A 20391-nucleotide genomic window follows, 5' to 3' on the forward strand; every position below is an offset into this window, starting at 1 on the left:
ACCAAGCTCCGCTTGGTATTTGTCCCTCGTACTATATATTTCTACAAGCGACCGTACTATCGTCAAATTAATTTGTTCAATTCTTCTAAGGTATTTAAGCCGATACAAATTTGTACTCGCCCTTTTCTCCATCATAACCGCAAATGAGCAACAATATTCGCACAAATTGTGTTTGTGTTTAGGCCGTTAGACATAAGGGTAAGTTTGATTATCTAGTTTTAAGCCTTAGTTTTTTTACTGATTTCGATTTCTTTTGCACAGCACATACCTACTTTCTTCCTTGAAATAAAGCTAAAAACTTTTCTAATTTTATTTCTTTTTATTGGTATATATGTATTACTTTATTTCATATACATAGTTATAATATTTTATTGATATAATTATTCCTGTTTCTATTTATTTTTAATAATGCCACGCTGTGATCAGATATTTTGTTGAGATCCTTTTTTTCTTTGGATACTCAGCTTTATTTCTGATCAGGCTTTTCTTTTGGGAGAAAACTGATTTTTGTGTGAATTTTTCTAGCCCCTAGCTTTGGAATAAAGCTGTAGGCAAACACTACCCGGGGACGCAAACGGTAGCCCACATCACCTTGGAGAGCAGAACTGTCTCGCAACAGCCCACAGTATCCTGGATCCAACTACTGATGCATCAGAAGAATGGTTTCTACAAGATAGCCCTAGACTCCCACAACATACAGCAACAATTTCTACAGAGATTGGAACCCTCCCTTAAGAACTGTGTGACTCCTAAGGGAAGATTTAAAGCTGAATACTTATAATTAACACGTTGACAGACATAACGTCTATAGACGTCTAATTTCCATCGATGTAATGTGAGACAACGTCTATAGACGTCTATAACGAGTTGTGACAAAAAATAGGTAGATTTTTTTGTCACATTACATCTACCGATGCATATGAAATGTAACAAGACATCCATGGTCGTCGTCCACATGTTTACAAAAAATGTTAAAAAACTTATTGTTGCCATAAACTATAAGCGCTTAAAGAAATTCAGCAATTTCCCTAGTCTACTTTGCAAAATTCATATAGTGTCAAAACACTTGCTTACACATTTGACGCACTGTCCGTCAACGTGTTAAGGATACTAAGTACCTTAATACTTTTTATACCGGTAACCAGCAGGGTCTCTGTCACAGTTTTGGAGAATTAATTTTGTTGCCTAAATAATACAATGATTAAGTATATTCAAATGGGAAATTAGCCACAATTGTACCTAAAAATGATTTTATTAACGTTTCGACGCCCAAGTCGGGTGTCGTTGTCAAAATACAAAATAATACTAAATAAACAAAAATGTTGTTGCTTAGTAAAAAATTCTTCTAATAATTTATTTAATCTGACTCATTTATATCGGCAATTCAGACACGTATTATACATTTTAAAGTAGACGACTTTAAAATGATATTGCCAATATTGATGAGTTGCGTTCCTGGGACGACTTTACTAAAAGATAGTTCATTCGATTACATGAAATCAATCCCAACTCAAGAATATCCGCCACAAAAAATCATAGCATGTGATCTGTCTTTAAAAAGACAACCAAATGCAACGGTGGCACTGAAATTCTCGCGTTAGAGATTCCATAGTAAATCACGAGGGAAAACCAGGAAAAACCTCGTGATACTATCCCGACATCGCAAGTATTTGGGTTTACATTTAGTTTACTCTCAAAACCAATACCAAATTCTGACTTGATATTTTAAATTTTAAATAATACTAAAATACTAAATATGTACTAACTCGATATGTTACTGATTTACTAATTGTGGTATTTTCTTTCTATTGACTTCCTCCTTTAATATGGGTAACCACATCCTACTGCATTCTACCGAGGAATTTGCGACACAATTGGTTTCATTTAGCATAATTAGAGCTCTTCTTTGATTTTTCTCTTTTTACTATCTGCTTCTTTTAGGACTATACTTGAATCTCTCCACTGAACTCTATGTTCATTATCCCATGCGTGTTGACATATTTGAGATCTATCAAATTCTCTGTTTTTTATATAAGACTGATGTTCATTTACTCTAACGTCTAATGGTCTTGACGTTTCACCTATATAAAATTGTTCGCATTCACAAGGTATTTTATAAATACAATTCTTTGTTCTTTCTTGTTCACTGTTAGGTTTAGTTTTAGATAGAATAGATCTCAATGTGTTTGTTGTTTTGAATGTTGTTGATATGTTGAATTTATTTCCTATTGTTTAAAGTTTCTCGGATAGTCCTTTTACATATGGTATTGATATTTACTATGGAATCTCTAACGCGAGAATTTCAGTGCCACCGTTGCATTTGATTGTCTTTTTAAAGACAGATCACATGCTATGATTTTTTGTGGCGGATATTCTTGAGTTGGGATTGATTTCATGTAATCGAATGAACTAACTTTTAGTAAAGTCGTCCCAGGAACGCAACTCATCAATATTGGCAATATCATTTTAAAGTTGTCTATTTTAAAATGTATAATACGTGTCTGAATTGCCGATATAAATGAGTCAGATTAAATAAATTATTAGAAGAATTTTTTACTAAGCAACAACATTTTTGTTTATTTAGTATTATTTTGTATTTTGACAACAACACCCGACTTGGGCGTCGAAACGTTAATAAAATCATTTTTAGGTAAAATTGTGGCTTATTTCCCATTTGAATATACTTGATTATAAAAATGCCACAAGAAAATAGCTTCAGAACAATACAATGATTTTTGTTATTTTTTTTATTTGAATAAATATAGTGTATTTAGCATGATTTGGTAGACTCTTTATTTCCTGTACCTTCCTAGGATAAGTGTGAAGGAAGAATGAACAGGGAACGAACCCAGGGCTGATCAGTCGGGCAGAGCACCATTCTGATGGATGCAACGGTGGACGTTTTTCTTTTGAATATCCTAAGGGATATTCGAGGAATTTCTCCCCTCGTTTCTCCCAGCAGTGTGGTGTTGCTTAATGCCCTGGTCTTCCTATGATCAGGACGTTACAATCAAGAACAAAGGATGTATCTTATGTTCGTACTATGACGTATTATTTAAATATTTTTGAATTCGATTTAAGTGATTTCCCTTTTAAACAGTTTTAGGTTTTATAATACAAAAAAGTAAACTTATAGCAACAAGTACCTGCATACCTCCAACTGGTGCAGCAAAACAACTCGCTACTCCCACAGCGCAAGCAGCCGCCAACATTTCAGAGGTTCTGTTTTCGTTTTCGTAGATTCCTTGAAAGCCCGTTACTAACTTACTGAGCAACGTTGCCGTTATGCTAGCAATATGTACGAAAGGACCTTCTTTTCCCAAGGGCATCCCACTGCCAAGAGTTGCTGTAAGACCTATTGCTTTTGCTACGAGAGTTCTAAACGTTAGGTACTCCTTCAAAGTTACACCCCGAAGTATGGTTTTCATTTCGGGAATTCCAGAACCTAAAAAATATTAAAAAAACACTAGAGTTGAGGGAATAACGTAGAAAAAAAAATATATCTTTTGAAAAAAGCATTGGTAAGATATGCTGAATACGACAAGCTGGATCCATTTGTTGGTATAACTTTTAAGAGCGCTAAAAGGAAAGCATATTTTCAATGCGCGCTTTTAGTCAAGGGCGGAACCAGGACCTCCAGGACTTGGGAAAATTTTTTTAAACTTAGGGTTAAAACGGTGAGTTTTAAGGCACTTTTCACACACTTTTGAGTGCCATAGAGATATTCAAAACTTATTGTTATCAAATTCTTTTTATTTGGCTAGCAACGAAAAATCAGCAAATTTTAACTTAAAATCATGTATCATCCAAGTCATTGTTAAATGCCTTGAATGATACATGGCTTAAAATATTGCTACAGCGTTGTATGCAAAATTTCGTATTCTCTTATACCAAATCTCTGGTGTCAGTATTGAATCATGGCTTTGACCGTCGTTTCTTTGGACTCTAGCTTAATTAAACCAAAATGGACTATTTTGGTTTAATTAAGCTTGAGTTTTGTTAATCCTATACTTTCATTTGCAGTTTGTATTGGAAGTAGCAATCTAAAACTTCTGATGTACTCACAATTCTCTATTTTGGCGACTGATGTTAGTCTAACCAAAAAGTTGTAAAAACTTACCTATTGACTGTGGTGCTACTAGTTGTACAAATCCTGTACTGAACAAAATTAGACAGACTGGAAGCGATATCCAAGCTGCATATTGGGCTGCTGGATGCATCGTCAGATCCCTAAATAACCACAGTCTTGCTAAAAAATAACGATTATAGATTGCTATAAATTTAAAATTATTTAGTCCAATGTAGATATACGATATACTCACGGACACAAATATTGCATAATATGCATGTAGAATGAAATTTTTTGTGCTGTGATCCTTAGCCCCCCTGTATCACAGGAATAGGATCTCCTTTCCGAATGCGATGTTTTAAAGTATCAAATAAGTATTATATTTGGATTTAAATCTGATCTGGGCTTTATGCTGGCTAGTATAATTTTTAAATAGAATCTCATCAAGGTAAGGCTTCACTATGCTAGCGACATGAATACGTGCATTAGCACCAATATGTCATATCCAATATGGCTTTCAAATGGCAAAACATGATCTTCTTGAATGTTTTCAATATATTGTTATGATCTGCTTTCTATTACTTTTATATTAATTAGTATTTATTTGATTAATTATTTAATTAACGCAAATCATACATAAAAAATTAAGAAAAAATATCAGGGTGCCTTTTGTCATAAAAAATTTAATTAAATTCTCTTAGGTTATACTTATCCTTTCTCGTGGCTTCAGTATCTCTTAGTTGATCCTTATCGGGATAAAATAGGAAAAGGAAATAAATAGAAAAATCATAAATAAGCACCTTTATTATCAAAAGCATTGTTCTGTAAATTTATCAATTAAATTCTGTGGGCATAACTGTCCAAAAGAAACTTTTACCATATAAATTAATCTAATTCAAACAAATATTTATCGCTTTGTTCTTGATACCATTAATAAACCCAGCTAAACAAACAAATTTGGTATTCGCAAAATTACTTATACTTCCTATTAAATTTTTGAAATGTTGGAATCTTAAATTCATATGCTATGTTTATAATCAGAAAAAAAATCTATCACATAGGTTATTGACTGACCTTTTTGATTCACACACAATGATGTCTCCTCTTGACCCAAACAGCTTCTCCTTGTTGATTATGTTAGGCTACCAATCAAAGCCCTCTCCATTCTCAGCAAACAATCCTGCAGGATACCAGCAACTATTTCTCCAAAAACAAAAGCCAGGCCTCTTTTTTGCCAGTACCCGTTCAATAAACTCCAAAACTCTCTCCTCTCTTTCTCTCAACAATAATCTTCTGAGACCCAAATATCTTTTTTACTTGGTGTCACAAATAATTTTAATAATGATAATTCTTGTAACTTACTCTCTTGGACTTTACAGAATCAAAGAGGTATTTCTTTTCGATTTGATTTGCCTCTCGTTCCACTTTTCAGTTACTCTCACTATCAAAACAAAACAATAGTACTTGCTTCTGAACTACTCACGAAAACTTTTGACTGCTCTTTTCGGATGCCGGTAACACAATAATCCCTCTTTACAAAACTATCTGAAAATTCAACCTTCTCTCCTTCCCATTCCAAATTGCCAAACCAATCAGAGACATTTCTTCTTACCCATTCTTTTTTTCATTCGAAAAAACCACTCATACTTTCAAAAATATTCCTACCATCATAATAATTACTTTCGGGAAATTCTACAAAATTTACTCGGGGTTAAACAAAAAGAGATTAAAATTCCAAACTTTCTTTACCTTAATTTTCTAAGAACTAATTACCTATGGCTTCTACCTTTCCCGTAATAAACAATCGGTTTAAAATTATAAACCTAAATAAATGTTCGTTTCACTTTTTATTTACAAAAATGTTTTTAATATTCTTCATGGAAAAATTCATTAAGGAGAAACCACCTTGCGTGAAAGCTAACTTCTAATAAATATTTACAAATCAATATACAGAATGTATCAAATTTATGTGCCCGCGTTATATTAAAAAAATTAAATTTTTATTCTATCTTCGATTTATAAATTGAAACACAATAGTACATATCAGTTGGCATTCGCCTAATCACCTCCACGTGTTCGGTACGTCCTTTCAAAGCAATACCGCTCCGTAGTACTATGCCGCCACCATCAAAACTAACGCTCTGTATGAGGTTACAACTGACATACTGTTCGCCAACTCTTCTGTAGGCGAAGTTTTGTAAATTCTTGCTTCCCTATGATGAAGCTATGCCAGATCTAACCTCATACAGAGTGTTAATTTTTGTGTAGGCGGCATAGTGCTATTGGAGTGGTATTTCTTGGAAAGGAGATACCGATCTTGTGGAGGTGATTGGGTGAATGACAGCTGATATGTAGTGATATGATAAACATTTCATAAGATCATGTTTTGCCATTTGCCAGCCATATTGGATAATAATTTGGTGTTAATGCACCATGAGGTAGGTCTTCATCTTGGTAGAATAGTGAATACTTGATGAGATTCAATCTAAAAATTATATTGGCCACCATATAGCCCACATCAAATTTAAATCCGATTATTTCATTTATATGATACTCCAAAACATCACATTCGGAAAAGAAATCCTATTCCTATGACACTGGGGGCAGAACAAAAATTTTTATTTCACACGTTAATTTCAAAATATGCAATATTTCTTTGTCCGTGAGTTTTTGTTTTTATTAAGATAATAATAGTTTTTTATCCAACAAGTGTATTAATAAGAGCAATTAATAACTGAGATATTTTAACGCGTGAGCGGCGCGAGCGCGTTAATATTCGATATTGTTAATCGCCATTTTAATTCACGGGTTCGTTACAAAACTTTTCGGTCGACCGTACTTTTCAGAAATAAAGATATATCCATCTTTTAATTTTTCAAATACACAGAATTTTAAACAATAAAGTAAATAATGACATACAATGACAGATAGTACTAACAGCGGCTACTTGATTTTAAATTTTTTAGTGGGAATATAAATAGGTATATGTTTGGTTGCCTACACCACAGGTCACTGCCAATCACAGAGCGTTTAATTAATTTATGCAAGCAATGTACAGTCAAAAAATGAAAGAATAGGGCTTTTCATGCAAAGTCATTTGTTTTGAGATTCTGTCATATATCGTATATTAATATTAATCGTATATATGTCGTATATTAATATTAATCCGTGTAATATTATACACAGATTATACAACATATGACAGAAGCTCGAAACAAATGACAATCAATGAAAAGCCCTACACCCATGAACGATCACGTCAATCACATATTTTGTATTTGCTGTTCTTTTTTCATAAATAACAAACGAGAGAGAGAGATTATTAATAATCTGAATAATATGTGATTGATGTGATCGTTCATGGGTATACGCTGTGAGCTCGTACGTAGAGGGGATATTTACAAATTCGCGAACGCCAGTAGTGACAAGTTTGTAAACGTTTACTGGAAATTTGACATAAATGTCAAAGTGATTAATTTAAAATTAAAATTAAAAACATTAATTATAAACAATATTAGTTGGTCAAATCTGTGGTATATATTTTTACCTTAAATATACTCACGTTTTAAATACTGAATTTAAGTTTTTTTAATGTTCCGTAATATCTAATTATGAATAATCTATTATAATCTTAGCGCCATCTACAGGATTATTGTCAAAGTATCCGAAGTAAGAAATTGATATTTTATCAATAGAACGTCAAAATGATTAGAAAAATCTTAAAAAAATCGATTACAATTTAATTACTTTTTTGCGTTGTAAATATTAAGCGATAACAATTAAATAATAAATTTAAAAATTACCGGTAAAAGTTGAATTAGTAACCGCTAGGAGCGACACCAGCGAAGCTCAGAGCGTATAGGGCTTTTCATTCACAGTCATTTGTTTCGAGCTTGTGTCATGTGTCACATAATATTAATATATCTACGTCGTACGTTATTGGTATATACCAATGATACAAACCAAAGACGTATGACGTAGATATATTAATATTATTTGACACATGACAGAAGCTCGAAACAAATGACAATCGATGAAAAGCCCTATTCTTTCATTTTTCCGACTGTATGTTGTGTTGCCTATAATGAAATCGTTCATTAATACAAAATCATTGATTAATACGGGTCATTAATCAATGATAGGGGGAATGAATGATTTTGAGGGTGTTAAAATTGATCATAAATGGACGGTCGACAGAAAAAATATATTATACTTATATAATAAAAGACTTTTTTGTATTTATGAATAATTTTTTATAATTATAACTTGGATGGTTATTCATATTGAAAGTGGATGATCACTTACCATTATTACATATGGCAATACCTCTATCCATTAAGAAACTTAAAAGCGCCATAATAAAGCCAAGGAGGGCCAAGAAAACCCAATCTTCTCCCAATTTAGCAAAAGTATGTTTCCATAAAAATGAAATACATTTTGCTACTTTACCTAAAAGAAAAGATACTTTTAATAATAGATGAGCCAGTCCTAACGTAATCTTGCACCTATGTCTCTATAAATTTTATAACATAGACAATTTCAGAACAAGATTAAAATTTTTGGGGTTTAATAAACTGCTTCTTTAATATGTTAATCCCCCACCCCCCATTAAATGCATGGCAATAACGACAATCTACTAAAATATAAATTAGAGCTGGACAGTGATGGAGTTTAAATATCTACAGCGTATTTCAGACATGCGATGCAGTGTAGAATGATAGGGCCATGCTAACTAATAGACAAGACGAAAACGGCGGGTGCTTTGGAGAAAATATTCCCATGAGATTTTTTTGCATAATCACATTCGTGAGACATTCCAGAATAAGATTCAAGAAGTCGCCCATGCGAAAAGTGGTCCAAATTTTTTTTAACAATTTTTTTTATTAAATTGCAAAAAGTCAATATTTTCGGCCCGGGCATTTTTTGGGTTTTTTGGACCATTCTGGATAAAAAAGATCTCTTGTAATTTTTCTCTAAAGTTGATCGTTTTCGAGGTAAAAGCAATTTAAAATTGAAAAAAAAACGAAAAATGGCGATTTTCAAGGCTGAATAACTCGGTTAAAAGTTATTATTATGAAAGTCAGAAACTGACTAAATCAAAGTTTAAAGCCCCCCTTATAAGATCCTGAAGAAATTTTTGTTATTATTTGATTACTAAGCTGTTATTTTTAAGTAATAATAATAAGCGCCATGCACGTATTAGGCGGCCGTCCATGATGAGTGCGAAAGAGATGCCATTGAGGCAGTCCAATGGCAGAACTCACTCGCACTCACATTTACAGCTGCGTCAATACGATGTTACCGCTCATTATTAATAATTAAAAATAACAGCTTAGTAATAAATTAATTACACAAATTTCGTCAGGATCATGTAGGGGGGCTTTAAATTTGATTTAGTCACTTTCTGACTTTCATATTAATAATAATTGTTAACCGAGTTATTAAGTCTTAAAAATGGCCATTTTCGCGTTTTTCAAATTTTAAATTGCTTATAACTCGAACACGATCAACTTTAGAGAAAAATTACAAGATACCTTTTTTGTCCCGAATTGTCCGAAATATCTAAAAAAAAATTGTCTGGGCCAAAAACATTGATTTTTGCAATTTGATTAAAAAAAAATTGTTAAAAAAATTTTGTACCACTTTTCGCGTGTGCGACTTCTTGAACCTTATTCTGGGATGTCTCACGACTGTGATTATGCAAAAAATCTCATGGGAATATTTTTTCCAACGAACCCACCGTTTTCGCCTTGTCTAGAGTTGCTTGACAACGTTGCCGCTCTTCACGACAGCGGTCGTGAAATGTAGTATTAGGCAGGTACTTGTAGATGATTGCCTATTAATTGCTGTGGTATGCAAAAGGAGGATTTATTTATGATAATTCACAGAACGGGCTAAATATGACAAACTCACTTGCAATATACAAGTACACTGATTCTAACGTTTGAAACGCAGTATAGGCATCACACTATCTAGCTACGGAAAGCTTGAAACACAAATGGAAGAGCAAAGAGAGCGCAGGTTGCCTGACTGAAACAACTTGGAAAAATAAAAATATCGGAAAAGAAATGAAAGGCAGAATTAAAAAAAAACAGTATATGTAGTCCATTAAAATGTTACATTTAAGGTTGCATTTCTTAGAGGAGTCAATTTTATTTTTTTAATGTGTAGGGGGTTCAGTAGAAGCTTAAGTTCAAGTTTTTGGGGGCGCCACTCTTGTCCCCCGGCCGCCATCTTGGAAAATGGGGTGCAAAGGGCTCCTGAACTAGCAACCCTACAGAAAATTTAATTACACGTAAAATGTAGCAAATTACATTTTGTATAATTTTATATCTATCACTTTTTATTGTCAAGTGACCAACAAAAAAGTTATAAACAAAAATAAGAGAAAATTATGTAAGAACTTTCCTTTTGCAGGTTATAACTTTTTTCCGTTCATTTCACAATAAAATAACAATATAGCGATTTTGTAGAGGATTTTTCAACGAACAATTTCCACTATAAAGTTGTTTAATTTTATTTATTTATCTAGGTTTTACAGCGCTCCAAAAGTCGCTTAAAAGACTTACAAGATGGAATACTAGATGGTATACCATATATGTTATATACAGTAGACGTATACTGTATACTAGATATTCAGCTAGATTTGATGCTGTTATAGCAGTACAAATGTTATATAGGAAGATGAATAAGAATCAAATAGCTCTTTTAACCATTATGTGGTCCAAAATTTTTGAACGTTTTAGTGCTGCTACTAAATATTAAAAATTCCAACTATAAATTTATCAGATGCAGTTATTTTCCTTAAATCTTTAGCAAAGTAACAGAAGTAAAAAAAGAAAAATGATCTTTTTTACATTGTCGTAATTTATTTTTGTAGTAACTACTTTCCAAAACAACAAAAATATCTGTAAATTTGTTTTAAGTAAATTGTCGCTTTAAAGGGGTCTACTTCTTATGACCGCCTAGGGCCCCATGCTGCCTTAAACCGTCACTGGATCTCCTCTACAGAATAAAAAAATAAAATTAACTCCTCTAACAAATGCAAGGTACGGCCTAATGAATGTAACATTTCAATGGACTAGTAATCAGATCAAGAATGACATACTCGATAGAAACACGATCTGACATAGAGAGGACAAAAAGGATATATAAAACAGCAGAGATGAAAATCTTTAGAAAAATCGATGATAAAGGGTAGATACACAGGTAGAATTACAGATATACGATGGAGATGCAAGGCGGAGAACATCAAGCATTGTGTAAGAAATAGAAGAGTAGAATAGATCTATTATATATGCTGAGTGACAACAAGTAGAGAAGCAAATATGACGAGAGACGGATCCTCAATAGGAAAACGATCAGTGGGGAGACCACGAAAACGATGGAACGACAACGTACTGGAGAAACATTGAAAAATACTGAAGGATCATTGAAAAACAAAGTCATATCTACAGAGAAGGAAGAAGAAGAAGATAAACTGATTCTGATACCAAAGGTACCTTTCAGGTATAAAGGTCCAAAGGACCAGAAGTTCTGAGAACCAAAATTATAAATGCCATTCGAAATGCCAAAAACATCGAAATATTGGTTTGTCACTAAAATGTATATTATCACGGACTTACCTTTTTTTCTATCATTTTTGACGCACTGAAAAATGCTCATGAAAAGAAGCATACTTTTATTCAATCGCATTTATGATACAAAAAAATTACCTCAAGTGGCTACCTTAGTAGTTTATGGTTTACCTCCCTACTTAAACTTTTTCTCTAAATAAGGCTTTGAACCTTTGGTAAACCCGATAAGGAGCCTTATCATCTAAACCAGTGCTTAAATGCTGCGGGAATTTAATCCTCTCCGACTTTGTCATTAATACCCTCGTAAGTTTAGTAAATAATTAAGGGTTCTGTGATTTATTCCTTACGTTTTAAGTCTGTCAAAATTGTTAACATGAATAATAAAATTGTTTTTACATTGAAATGTAATGACTTGCCATTATGGTATTATATAATTATATTTTTTCCTATTTAATTGTTGACCGAACTCCAATAAAAACAATATTATCCTATCCTATAATTATATTATTAATAATTAATTAATTAATAATAACCATAAATTTTCCAATATGGATTTTTCAACATCCAAAGTTTGTAACAAGTCTTATTGCCACCCATCTCCAGCACATGAAAAATATTGTTATCGAACTTCGATATGGGCGTGAGAATATATTATGGGCCATTCCACGAACATACGCACTTATGTTTTGGATTACTTCGACAACGAATATTTTACTGTGCAACATAAGAAGTACGAAAGTAAATGGCGCTAATAATTATTCCAATAAACAACAATGTAATTTGCAATTTACTTTCGCTCTTCTTATTTTGCACAGTAAAATATTCGTTGTTGAAGTAATCCAAAACAGGCGTATGTTAATTCTGTTACTTTCTTTACGTTGTACCTGTATAGCGCTATTATCGATGTTTTAATAAATTTGATTTGGATATCACAAAATGCCGTGGTCAGTCATATGACAATGCCAGTAATATGGCAGGGATATACTCAGGTGTTCAAGCCAGAATTAAAAAACTATGTCCTCAGGCTGATTATGTCCCATGTGCCGCTCGTTGCTTAAATCTGGTAGGATCTGTGGGAGTTAGTTCATGTGTGGTTGCTGTTTCTTTTTTAGTCTACTTCAAGAACTGTACAATTTTTTCACAAGTTCAACACATCGATGGGAGCTTTATTTTGACTACAAATGCTCTGTGGTACTTCAAAGCCTATCTAAAACACGTTGGTCAGTGAGAAACGATGCTTATCGAGCTCTGAAAGAAAATTGGTACAGAAACTTTGAAACTAATGGTGAATGACATAAATGAAAAACCTTCATGCCAAAGTGATGCATCTGCTCTAAGATTAAACCTTGAATCACTAGAGACAGCATTTTTGTCCATATTTTGGAGTACCGCTTTAGAACGATTGGGGGGAGATGAAGGAGTGGGGCGTCAGAAATATTAATGCCAAGTCGGGTTCAACATGTAAATCCGGCCCTGTATCGAAGCACTGTTTACCTTTTCTGTAAGTAGTGAAGCCTTTTGCCAATTTATCTGTTGTATCCAATGCACCTTTTGTTGTATTGTAGTGTAATATAATATCCTGTTTTGTAATCTGTTTCTTCTCCACTTTTTTGTCATTGTTACGTTTAGGTATGTCGTCAGAGGTCAAAGGTCAAAGAGTCCTCAAGTGGTTGGTTACCTTAGTAGTCTGGTGACCCAAGGAAAAATTACCCCAAGACTGGTGATAAGCCTTTTTATGAGTCATGCAGTAAAAGTAGATAAATTTGAATACCTGTTGGAATATTCCAATGTGGCATTAACTACACTAATATCCATATTCAAAAATAGTTTTTATTTATTAAAAGTATTTACTTATAATTTAAAAGCGAGGTGAACATTAACGTCAATGACTTTTATCACAACTGCGTATGATAATAATTTAGTCTAATAAATTAAAACAAGAAAGTAATACATGATTATAAAGTACAATAATAGTAATTTATATACCAAGTCAGTAAAGTGACTTTTTATCGAACGAATCTGATATTACGAGCCGAGCGAGCGAAGCGACCGAGGCGAGTAACAGACGAGTTCGATAAAGATTCTTAACTGACGTGGTGCATACAAATTTTATCGCCAACCATAAAAAACGTTAACAAATGGGAATATTTTTGTTTAATCTTTTTACTGTGCAAACATACAAAAAATGAATAGTCATAAATACCTAATTTTATTTTTGTTGGGTTATATTAAATATTAATGAACAATTTGACATAATATTATGAAAATTAATTCCGGAAGTGGAAGAATTTTATATTTAAACATATTTTATATTTATACTTATATTTAAATGATTTATTTTATATGAATATAATTACAAAATACTACAGAATTTCACTTTTTGACATAAATTTAATTAAACCCACAAGGAAATTGAATTCCTGTAGCTGACTGCAGCCATAGTTTACATGTATACTATGAATCACAAAACATGTAAAATTTGTTTGTAAAAGGTACCTATATTTAAAAATATCCCTCAAAAGGGCTACGTCAATTCCATCATCAAGTTTTAAATTCGAAATAGCATACCTGAGCCACCAAAATACTAGTTTCCTAGTAGTTATTCACCCTAGTATTTTGGTGGCTCAGGTATGCTATTTTGAATTTAAAACCTGATGATGGAATTCTTATTCCTAAAACGTTTGTTATCTTCACGTAGCCCTTTTTAGGGATATTTTTAAATGTAGGTATCTTTTACAAACAAATTTTACAGTTTCTGTGATTTATAGTATACATAGCCAGTTACAGGAATTCAATTTTCTTGTGGAATTAATTAAATTTATGTCAAAAAGTGAAATTCTGTAGTATTTTGTAATTATATTCATATAAAATAAATCACTGACAACTCAGTTGTCAGTTGACCATTGAACTGTGTGAAACCATATGTGAGGTTTTAATCCTCAAAAATTCTAACCACGTGGGAAGAGTCCTGTGTTGCCCTGGGTAATATCCAGGTATATCTGCAACATCTTTAATAATTTTTATTAATATGTAATATAACATAACTGTTAACATTTAAAGGGTTTTTACCCAATACATTTTGGTGGCTTAGGCATGCCATTTTTTGGCTTTTTAGTAACACTGATGATCGCTTTCTTAATCCGAAAACGTTATGTTTTAATGTAACAGTTATTTAAAGGATGGTTATTTTCGAAGAACCTCGAAATGGAGAACCTTCAATCTCAAATAACTCGAATGTGGTGCAATTTTTTGGGAAAACTTAAGAGACTTCTTTTACAGCTCATTAATAAATCTTTCAATAAGCTCTGACAAAAGTTTTTGCATAAGAACTCGCAAAAGTCGTGGACTTGCAAAAGTCTCTCTCTCCTTTGTTCTTTTTGAAATGTAAAAATTAAACCCTCGTCGTTACAATTCTAATAGAAATAAATAGCTTCCGACTTGAAATTAACTTTATTTAAGTATATTTGATACGATCCATGTGATTCGACTGGTTTGGAGTGCTTAGTTTAGAAAAAATAGTTAATTAAATTGATAATGACATTATTATAATTTAAAAAAGTGCATTTTTCTTAAATAAATCTAAAAGTATTCATGGTACAAAAACAAGAAAGAAATCAAATTTTCTGTAAAAGAAATTCTACAATTAATAAAACATTTTTTTATATTATGAACACTTTCAGATATACTTAAGAAAAATGCACTTTTTTTTTGTAATTTTAAAAATGTCATTTTCGATTTAATCAACTATTTTTTATAAACTAAGCATTCCAAACCAGTCAAATTACATGGATCGTATCAATTATACCTAATTAAAGATAATTTCAAGTGGATAGCTATTTATTTCTATTAGGATTGTAACGACGAGGGTTTAATTTTGATATTTCAAAAAAAAAGCAGAGAGCGACTTTATTTTCGTCATAAGTCAGTCAGTTCTTATGCAAAAATTTTTTGTCGGAGCTTTATTTAAATGGTATTTTAATGATCTTTAAAAGATGTCTGTTAAGTTTTCCCAAAAAATTGCACTAAATTCGAGTTATTTGAGATTAAAAGTTCTCCATTTCGATGTTCTTCGAAAATAACTACTATCCTTAAAAGAGCAATACCTCAGTCGTTATTGGGTTTACATAGGTCTTTCAGAGTCGAGTCTCTTTGTTTTTTATTATCTACAATTTTGTTCTTAATTGTTTTTATATATAATTAAATTTCTTTAATTTATTCATGAAAAATGGTTATAAAACGTGAGTTTTTTCAATGAAAAATTCATAGTTTCAATCGTAAATAACTTGGAAAGTGTCAATTTTGCAAAAAAATTTTATAAAACAAAATTTGATTAAAAAATTTTCATCCCCTAGATGGGGTTGTTTTCACCCCCACGGCAAAAGCTTACTTCGGCATAGGGTAGATTTTGACAAAGGTTACAATTTGACTATCTAAATCCAAATTTTCAAGGAAATCGACTTTGGTTCTCAAAATTCCATGAGAAAATGGCTGTTGATTGGACTAAAATAGAGTAACAAACACTAACCTTGCTTAGATTGTAGTTCTAGACCGAGACTATTACGACGATTAGTGGTCTTACTAAATAAACGCGATATCACCATAATGTAATCACTAAGTACTTCTTTGGGGTGCGAAGGAACGACTGGTTATCTGAGTATATGTACAAAGTAATAAATACATATTAATTGCTGATATTTTTAATAAAACTGCATCATCCATAATACAATACGTAAATACATTATCTTATTGCACCTATTTATTATACGCATGTTAAACGTTTACTTAAGTTTTGTTTATTTTTAGGGGCCGCATTATTTTCTAATTGGTGCTTTTATTTGTCTAATTCCGTCACTAGTTTTATATATCGAAACTAATAATAAAGTTTGGACATTTTCACATTCCGTTACCTATTATAACTTAGTGTTACTATTATCTTTTCTAGCATCTAAAAATCAAGTCTATGAGGATCTAATCATTATTTGATATTTGTTTTATTTGTAAATTTATTCTGATTCAATTTTCAAATTCAATTATCAAGAGGGAAACAAAATTTATCGTTGAAAAAAGGATAAATCAAGAACTACTTCCTACAATTGAAAACATCCTACTACAGCTACACCCTTTAAGCTGCACCCCCACCATCGCGAATAAAGTTCGGACTAGGCAAAAATTGAGTGCTATTTATGTGCTAATTGTTGCTCTAATCCAAATTTTGTTGCTCAAACCGTTGACCAGGAAATCGCGTTGAAAGCGGGAGGGGGGTGGGGACCGAAAAAAGTTCATCAAACTTTTTGATTTTTTTGGTGAAAAATTTACTTCTATTTATGTGCTCTGATTTAGTTGCTCTGATTCGAATTTGTTGCTCAAACCGTTGACCAGGAAATTGCAATGAAAGTGGGGGGTCCAACTTAATGGCAAGCTGGACCCACCCCACACCGAAAAATGTTCAAAATTCTTGATTTGTTGGGTGAACAATTTACTTTTATTTATGTGCTAATTAGTTGCTCTAGTTCGGATTTTGTTGCTCTAAGCATTAAACAGGAAGTCGAATTGAAAGTGGGGCAGGGCCAGCGTCTCATTAGAAGTACAACGAAAGACTTGTATATTCACAAAACAATTAGCAATAAAATCAGATACCGATATATTTCGATGGTACGTGTTCCCTAAATTAATTTAGTGCGAAATATGTACGAGCAACTAATTTATTTAACATAGAACAGAGACACATATAGCGCGGAGCAAGGTCGGGTGGAATAAACTAATACATTTGCAAGTTCTACGGTTAGCAACAAAATCGGATACCGATATATTTCGATAGCACGTGTTTCCTAGAATATTTTAATACTAAATAGGTGCGAGCAAGTAATTTATTTTACACGAGACAGAGGAATATAAAGCGCGTTGCAATGTTTGGAGGGAAGAAGTAATACATTTTTAAGTTCTACAGTTAGCAACAAAATCGGCTACCGGCATATTTCGATAAATCATGTTCCCTAGAATAATTTAGTATCAAATATTAAGTGCGAGCACAGTGCCGGATTAACCATTAGGCGGACTAGGCGGCCGCCTAGGGCCCGGGCACTTGATGGGGCCCGCATTCCACACAAATGCATTCATTAATATTTAATTATTTAAGCAGTTATTTAAAAAAAAATTAAAATGTTAAAAAAATCAATTAGGGCTAACAAAAAAAAAAGGAAATGATTAATTTGTGATTTCCAATCAAACTCAGTTTTTTGCTTTGTCTGTTGTCAAATATCAGAAAAATACAACCGACTTCAAGACAAATTAAGCAGTTATCTTCAAAGGCATTTTTATATTCCATGTTCTAACCATTCCCTCAATTTGGCAATCAATTTTGCAAGCAAATTTTGATAAAACCTGGTAATTATTTTGGTATGGTACGTTTTTTTTTTCAATTTCTACCCACCGATGCGATGGACCTTATAGTCCATTCACTCACGGTAAAATATTGCAAAGACTTCGGGATTTTAAAGAACCTTTGGATTTGAAACAAGAGCTTGGATTGACATGAAATTTGGTATAAGTTATAAGCATAGCTAACATGTCAAAAAAAAGTGATGTGTGCCAATGCGTGTTTTTGCTCTACGGTTGAGTCCACCCCTTCTCGGGGGTGAAAAATATACCGTCAAAATACGTCCTGAAGTGGATAAACTGACGAATTCTAAGCAACTTTTGTTCAATAGAGTTTTCTCATTAAGTCAATACATTTCGAGTTATTTGCAAGTGAATATCTTCATTTTTCAACAAAAAGTAACACGTTTTTAGACGGTTCTTCGCAAATAACTCAAAAAGTAAGTAGTTTATCGAAAAATTATTCTTAGCAAAAATATAGCTTTTAAAAAATTGAAAAAATGGTGTATGTGTGCTGTCTGTAGACCAAGTAGAAGCAGAGTTGTAGCTAATGAAAAGTAGGTTCTTATTCGTCAAATTCCAAATCGAATATTTTAACGTGAAATAATCAAAAAATGAAGCACTTTTCATGGAAAACTCATCATAACTTGTTTAAATGTTTTAAAAAAGCATTATTCTTGTTTTTTAAAAAAATTTCTATCCTAAAAAATTAAGCAAGATACGCTCAAAATAAAGTTGATCCCATTTTTTGGGTAAAAAAAAACTGGTGAAAATAACCCCCTAACTAGCATCCCACATAAAATTAATCCTTACCGCTTCACAAGCTACTTTACTTATGTATTGTTTATATGCTCTGTAAGTTTTATCGGTATAAAGTGCTTATTTATAAAAGGCCTGTAGTAGAAAGGGTTTGAACAAGTCACTAATCACGAGTGTAAGCAATTTTTTTTATTTAGCTTAATGCCTCGACAACTAATGGCCATTGGCATGGTACAGTGGATTTTTCCAATCAGGTACCTAGTGTAGTGGGTAGTGTGTGTTGAGTAAATGTCTTGTTACTTAGCAAAATCGTCATTGTTTTTGCAAAGAGACGCTAATTGTGTCCGAACGTCTGCGATCCCTCCGGTGAGTACCGATCCCACAAGGATAGAAACTATTTTCATTTATTAATTTTTAATAAATGAAAAATTCTCTACCCAGGGTATGCAAATTTTGAACAGTCATATCTTAACCAATTTTTATCTTCCAAAAAAGCAAAAATCTGAAATATTCAGAAAATCAAAACCTATATTTTTTACTCTTTAAGATTTTTGGTACCACTAATAAGTTTTAAGTTATTTTGAAAAAAGACATTTTTTTCAAAATTTCAAAAAATTTGTTTTACTTTAAATCCCAATGTTTTGAAATAATACAAGCACTGTGAACCGGTGAAACTTACAGATCATATAAATAATATACTTACAAGCTTTTTCAAGATTTTCATAAATTTTCAAGATTTTTGTGCCAAAAAAGGAATCAACATTATTTTAAGCTTTACTTACTTAATTTTCATACTTGAAACTTGTTAAAAAAAAACAAAAATAAAACTTTTTTAACACTTTAAAAAAGTTGTGATGATTTTTCACCGAAAAGTGCTTCATTTTTTGGTAATTTACTTTGAAATATTTGATTTGGAATTTGTCGAATAAGAATCTACTTTTCATTAGCTCCAGTTCTACTTATACTGGGTCTACATACCTCATATATACACCATTTTTTTAAATTCTGTATACGCTATATTTTTTCTAAAGAATATTTTTTCGATAAAATACTTAATTTTGGAGTTATTTGCGAAAAACCGTCTAAGAAGGTGTTTTTTTTTGAAAAATGAACATATTCACTCGCAAATAACTCAATAAGTATTGATTTAGTGAAAAAACTCGATAGAACAAAAGTTAGTTCAAATTAATCAGTTATCCATTATTTTGAATGTAAATTTTTTTTAAACCCCCGAAGGAGAGACACTCATACCCAGGGCAAAATCACATATCGACACAATATCCCTTTTTTTCTTTGGCATATTAGCTATGGAATATTAATGAGAAGTTGTTGCGAAATGTAAAAATAGTCCTGTCGCCAAGGGGGGTACAACGGCCTCCTGTATTCAGATGGACTTACCCAAGTTTTTTTTATGTATTCTGATCTGTAGAACACGAATTTTTTGGGTAACAGTTGATCCGGATGTCGATAAGATTGTTATAAACCAAGAAGTTGAGGAATCACATAACAGCGATTTCTCGCAAAACAAAACATTTTTTTGTATTTTTTGGGCCATTCTAACCAAAAAATGTTCCTACAAATTTTTTCTTAGGATGCACAGTTTTCGAGATA

At 32.2% G+C, this 20391-nt stretch overlaps 1 protein-coding gene across 6 annotated transcripts in view; it reads right to left on the reverse strand.

Annotated features, from left to right (window-relative positions):
* The window catches only part of LOC114326026 (chloride channel protein 2), a 90615-nt gene that overhangs the window by 37521 nt on the left and 32703 nt on the right, over window positions 1-20391 (reverse strand). For 4 of the 6 annotated variants that reach the window (XM_028274223.2, XM_028274222.2, XM_028274225.2 and 1 more), the window contains 3 exons: window positions 8375-8518; window positions 4121-4249; window positions 3155-3445 (listed from right to left, as the gene is read on the reverse strand). In XM_028274223.2, coding sequence (XP_028130024.1) covers window positions 3155-3445; window positions 4121-4249; window positions 8375-8518 — 564 coding nt within the window. Of the gene's footprint in view, window positions 1-3154; window positions 3446-4120; window positions 4250-8374; window positions 8519-11694; window positions 11855-20391 lie in introns of those variants that run through there. The other 2 variants (XM_028274226.2, XM_050647859.1) reach the window with 2 other exon arrangements.

Source organism: Diabrotica virgifera, chromosome 3 (assembly GCF_917563875.1).
Source record: "Diabrotica virgifera virgifera chromosome 3, PGI_DIABVI_V3a".
Taxonomy (NCBI): Eukaryota; Metazoa; Arthropoda; class Insecta; order Coleoptera; family Chrysomelidae; genus Diabrotica; species Diabrotica virgifera.